Source organism: Colobus angolensis, unplaced genomic scaffold (genome assembly GCF_000951035.1).
Source record: "Colobus angolensis palliatus isolate OR3802 unplaced genomic scaffold, Cang.pa_1.0 Scaffold31, whole genome shotgun sequence".
Lineage (NCBI taxonomy): Eukaryota > Metazoa > Chordata > Mammalia > Primates > Cercopithecidae > Colobus > Colobus angolensis.
This window is the reverse complement of record NW_012116377.1, coordinates 4,313,473-4,319,553: the sequence shown is the minus strand read 5'-3', so window position 1 is coordinate 4,319,553 and position 6,081 is coordinate 4,313,473. Positions and strand designations below refer to the sequence as shown.

General features: G+C 47.8%; 1 protein-coding gene across 1 annotated transcript in view; it reads right to left on the bottom strand.

The window, feature by feature from the left end:
- Window positions 1-6,081, bottom strand: part of RAB43 (RAB43, member RAS oncogene family) — a 46,370-nt gene extending 40,289 nt beyond the window's left edge. Inside the window, exon 1 of the mRNA XM_011950707.1 lies at window positions 5,938-6,081. Within this exon, the coding sequence (XP_011806097.1) occupies window positions 5,938-5,973 (36 nt within the window). The 5' untranslated portion in view covers window positions 5,974-6,081. The remainder of the gene's footprint in view (window positions 1-5,937) is intronic.

Sequence of the window (6,081 nt, the reverse complement as noted above, 5' to 3'; positions counted from 1 at the left end):
CATCTCTACCAAAAAATACAAAAATTAGCCAGGTGTGGTGGTGGGTGCCTATAATCCCAGCTACTTGGGAGGCTGAGGCAGGAGAATCTCTTGAACCTGGGAGGTGGAGGTTCCAGTGAGCTGAAATCATACCACTCTACTCCCGCCTGGACGACAGAGCGAGATTCTGTCTCAAAAAGACAAATAAAAATATTAAACGGTAGATTCTAGAAAGAATGCATAAGTTTCAATTGCACATCATTCTGAGTAGCATGATGAAATCTCATACCACCCTGCTCCATCCCACCTGGGATGTCCTTTGTCCAGCATGTACTGTATCACAGTGCTTGTGTTCAAAGAATCCTTATTTTATTTAATAATGGCCCCAAAGCGCAGGAGTAGCAATGCTGACATATTGTTATAACTGTTCTATTTTGTTATTAATTATTGTTAATCTCTTACTGTGCCTAATTCATAAATTAAACTTTATCACAGGGATGTATGTATAAGACAAAACATAGTCTATATAGTGTTCAGTACCATCTGAGGTTTCAGGCACCCACTGCGGGTCTTGGAACGTATGTATCCATTGAGGGTAAGATTTAACCTGGTGCTGTGCAATTCTAAAGCTGGCCTGCTTTCCACTATCTCTCCACCAGACACGCTGTCTCAGGATTCTAAGAAACCTCAAGAGGCAAGGTTTATTTTGCAATTAGGATGGCTGTCCCTGGTATCAAGAACAGATTTCTTCAGAAAATCAGCATGACCTAGAACTTCTTTCTTATCTAACAGTCCTTTTGCTATTTCTAATGAAAGCTGAAAAAGTCAAACAGACTTTATCCAAATAGGAAAAAAAAAAAAAGATGAGCAGAACTAGACTCTTGATTGGAAGGACTGAGAATGCAAACTTTAACCAGAAACCATTTCCCCTTATCCCGCCCTGCCCCCTCTTTTTGAAGTGCCAGGAGCAGCTACAAAAACAAAGATGACTCCTAGGGCCAGGGGAAGCTTGAGTCAAGGCCAAAGGTCCTGAAATCTGAAGGTCCAGGCCCAAGGGCACAGACTTTACCTCTCTGAAGGAGAGATCTGGCAGCATCCCTAGCGAGCAGCCAGCCAGCCTGAGAGAGAGATGAATAGAGGGGTACAGTTCCACAAGACTGACCTCTGCACTGGACTTGAGGCCCGTGAACCTAGTGATCTGCAAAAACGAGTTTACATAACAGGTCTTTGTGTTGTCCCAGATAAGAGTGAGTGGAGGAGCTTCAGAATGTTTTAAGGATTTAGAGCCAGCTGAGATTTTCTGAGGACACTGAGGTGGGGAGGAGGGAGGGTGGGGGAGGGGCAAATTCAGACCTAATCTGTCTCATCTAGGGAGGAAAACAGTAACTGCAGCACTAATATAATATATATTTATTTATATTTATAAATCCTTGTTTTTAAATAAGAAATGAGTAACACTGATGGCTTCTCAGAGGACACTGGGTAGCTTACGGGACAAACACAGAAGACTTTTCACTATACACCCTTTGAAGTTTTTAAAATTTTGAAATCTATTCAAAAGTAAGTCATGGAAACTTTAAACTCTTTTAAGCATGTTCAAAGTTTTCTGACAACCCTAAGAAAGAGGCAGAGCAAAGACTATTAGTCCCATTTCACAGATGAGGATGCCTGAAGCTCCAAGGAGAAAAAAAATGAATTGCCCAAGTCTGTGGCAAGGTTGAAGCAACACCCAGAACTTCAGACTCCTAGTCCAGTGCTCTGTCAGAGACTTCACAGTATACAAGACAAGCAGCACCTCAGATTCACTTTATAAGTCCAGTTCTCATAGCTACACCCAAATGCATCCACAAGAACACTGGAAATGACCACCACATACAAAGCCTTACTGACTTGTACAGCAGTGTCTCTGAGCTGTTTGGGTATATCTACACGCTCTGGTTAATAATTGATAAATATTGATAATAATTGATAAATACCCTTAAACTCTTTAACTGTCAACCCCAATTTTTCTAAAATGCCCCATTCCACATTCTTCTCTCAGGAAATGCAATGGCCACAACCCCATTTTTTTTTTTTTTTTTTTTTTTTTTTTTGAGACGGAGTCTTGCTCTGTCGCCCGGGCTGGAGTGCAGTGGCCGGATCTCAGCTCACTGCAAGCTCCGCCTCCCGGGTTCACGCCATTCTCCTGCCTCAGCCTCCCAAGTAGCTGGGACTACAGGCACCCGCCACCTCGCCCGGCTAATTTTTTGTATTTTTAGTAGAGACGGGGTTTCACCGTGTTAGCCAGGATGGTCTCGATCTCCTGACCTCGTGATCCGCCCGTCTCGGCCTCCCAAAGTGCTGGGATTACAGGCTTGAGCCACCGCGCCCGGCCCAACCCCATTTTTATTAGATCCATTCACTTTCAGAATCTCAGGGTCATCTTTATGAACTCAGAGCAAATCAGAAGGCTGGTCAAGTAAAAATGAGGACTGGGCTTAGGAGCCAGCCAAACCCTTGGTTTTGCCACAGACTTGTAAGTGACCTAGCCTCAGCTTTCTCTCTATAAAGGAACCAATTAACAGGCGCATATTGGACACTATGTATTTGACACTGGCCCACTGGATCCCTGTGTCTTCAAGGAGCTTAACTTCTATAGGGGAAGATGACAAAAAAAACAAAACAAAACAAAACAAAAAACAGTTAATTTGATGCTCTGATAAGTGTTATGACCAGATACAATAGAGTTACAGAATAGAGGACCTGGGAGGTCAGGCAAGGCCTCTCTGAAGATGTGGCATTTGTGTTGGGACCTGAATGATGAAGTAGCAGTTACAAGGGGATCTAGAGGCAGAGTATGACAGGCAGGGAAAGAGATGTAAAGGTCCCAAGGCAGGGGTGAGCCTGCCATGTTGAAGGGCTAGTGAAGCTGGAGAGCAGGAAGTAAAGGGTAGAGATGGGCCTCTGTCTGCCTCTCCAACTTCATCTCTTTCCAGAGGTCCATCTCTTTGGGGAAGGTGTCTGGAGGTTATTCTGGTTGTAATGGGAAGTGGCTACAGAAATAAAGTAATTTGATTAAATCTGTGACTCTCAATTTTTTTTTTTTTTTTTTTTAAGCAGCAAAACTCTTTAGTCAAATAACAAGAAGAACTTCAACATACAACTAGATAAAGGTATTGCTCTGACTGGTTGGGAAACTAGTTAAAGCCCTTCTGACCTTCTCTCTGCCCTCTTGGCCTTTCTCCTCACCTTTCAGTACCTCCAAGCTTACAGGAGCTGGAAAATCACCAGGTGATCCATCTCTAAGCTTCCTCAGCTCTAATAAAACCCAGCATCATTGTAAAGAATCACAGGGAAAGCTTTAGGAGATAAGAATGGATGCTTGCTGGACAAGCATCCCAGGCTTCCCAAGACAGGCCCTGAGAAGGTTTATTTTATTTTATCTTAAATAGATACCATGTCTCACTATGCTGGCCAGGCTCATCTCGAACTCTTGGCATCAAGCAATCTTCCTGCCTCGGCCTCCCAAAGTGCTGGGATTACAAGCATGAGCCACCGCGCACAGCCCCGGGAAGGTTTTACGCTGAATCCCTGATGTGCTTTCCACAGAAAAAACAACAAGTTCTGGTTTATCAAGGGTTTCAGTTAAAATCACACTGCTGAAACTACAGAGACAAAAAACAGATTGGGGGTTGCCAGTGGATGGGGTGAAAGGAACTGACTACAGAGGAACAAAAGGAACTTTCTGGGTTGGTGGAAAAATTCTCGATCTTGATTGTGGTGTGGCTGCTTGTCTGTGTACGTTTGTCAAGTTCATAGATCTGTGCACCTCAAGTGGTGAAGGTTTACTGTGTGTAAATCAGACCTCAAAAAACTTGACTTAAAATCACATTGCCAAAAGACTACTCACTCAGAGGCACTTTACAGATGGAGGAGGGAAAACGGCTTGCTCCTGCTGAGGCAGCAGACCCCAGGAATCTTGACAGTGTTCCCTCAAGTTCACGGCTGTCCAGTTTTAATTTGGAGCCCCTGCAGTGAGTCAGACTTTAGGTTTTCCTGACTGCAAAACGAGGTGGTAAACAATTGCCAGAGGCTTCCCCACCACAGACAATGGGATTCTGAAAAGCTGTCCGCCATGGAGAAAAAATCTGCGTTGGAGTCAGAAAAACTGGGAAAAATATTCCCACTTCTATCACTTCTTAGCTGTGCGCCCAGGCTCCATCCTGTGTGAGTGGGGGTAACAATTCCCTCCAGTCAGCAGAGAATGCACCTGTAACTCACCTGATTCCCAACAGCCTCTCAAGGGCAGCAGCTATAACTTGGAAAGGTTTTACCACAGCTACACAGCTCTTATACTCCCCAGGCCCCAGGCTGCTTCCTAGGAAGGACAATCTGGAGGCAACCATAAGGAAAGGAAATAACGAACTGGCTGGCCCTGCATTGCATAACCTGTGCACAATAAACCAGGAGCTCTGCTAGGGCACAGGCTGTTATCTCAACAGGTAAACAGGAACCCTGCCCCCTCCCTGACCACCGTCAGCACCGGGCCACCACAGACACTCCAGGAGCAGACCGATAGCTCATGAGGAGGACACCACTGCTCTTTAGCCTGTATTTTCACACTCCCCTTTCCCTGCAGCTGCTGGCATCATCACTGGGTACACACTCATTAACGGACACTCCACCCACTCCAGCTCTTCCCTGGCTACCTGCTCCAAAAGGGTGGTCCCGAGTGACTCAAAGCTGCCTTCTGCACCTTGCTCTTTTCCATCCACGGAGCCCAAAACACAGACCCCAGAAGACGATTAAAAAATAAAAATTAAAAAACCCTCAGGCAGGAGTTTCTGCTTCCTCGTCACATCTACTGAGAGGCACTGTGGTCACATAAAGACTGTTGACTTTTTTCTCCACCGTGGGGCAGGAGGGAGGCAACACCCAGAAATTATCCCAATTTTACAGAAACAAAGACAAAGAGCTACGTATCCCAGCCAAAGGCAACAAGGAGCAGGCCTAGAGCCACCCCGAGAGGCAGAGCCCAGCAGCAGCAAGGCTCCAGTGACTCCCATATCCCTGGCAGAGATCATCCCAGCCCTGTACTCTGAGAGGTGTCCTGAAGATCATGGGGACTGGAAACCATGAAAGCAAGCAAAAATTTCTGTACAGTGCGATTCAGAAAAGTTACTGAGTGCCTTCAGCCCAGGGTCTCCCGGTTGAATAGGGACTACCTAACACGTAGGTTAAGTAAATCTGATTTCATTCATCGCAAATATTTATCAAACCACTGCCAGGACATTGTGGCAACCACATCCTGCTGTTTTTATTCGGAGCCATTGCCAAAGTTTGGTCCTCTCCCCCACCTTCCGGTATCTGTGAAGTTTTCAGTTTCTATCAAACTCCAGCTGGGGGAGGGAACCGGGGCTGGCCCTAGTCGAGTAAAGTTCCACCACCAGGTCCACAAAGAGACTGCAGGGAGGCGTGGCCAGGCCGGAAATTCTGACAAAAAGTTTTGCCCTCCGGTCCTAGAAGCAACTACTTCCTGATCACTCCTAGTCCTGGGGTGGGGGTGCAGTTCTCTGGCTGAGTGCCCCGCCGGTGGGCCGAGCTGGGGGCTGCCACCGCGGTGGATGGAGGTGGGGGGTCTGATCTCCGTACTCCGAGGCGCTCCGCTAGTACCTGGAACAGGGGAGTCTAACCCCCTGCCTCCCAATGGCTAAAGTTATTTTGGAGCACAGTCCCCCCCAGGGTGTGAGCTCCGGAGGGCAGGGCCGCCTCCTCCACACTCCCTCGCCCCTCCTCGCAACCCATGGCCGACGCTTTGAGGACTTGAACCCGGCCCAGACCCCGGGGCCCAGGCCTGCTCCGACCCGAGGAAGGAAAAAGGGGAAGCCAAACGAAATTTCAGACCACCGCCAGTGGCTCCGCTGCCCCCGCCCCGCCCGCCGAGGGAGCGCCTTCCAGGGGCCCTGGCCAGCCTCCCACCTTGACCCGCTTGCCCTGGATCTCCAGCGTCTTCATGGTGAAGTCGACGCCGATGGTGCTTCCCTGGCGCTCCGAGAAGGCGCCGGTCTTGAAGCGCTGCACCACGCACGTCTTGCCCACGCTTGCGTCGCCCACCAGCACCAG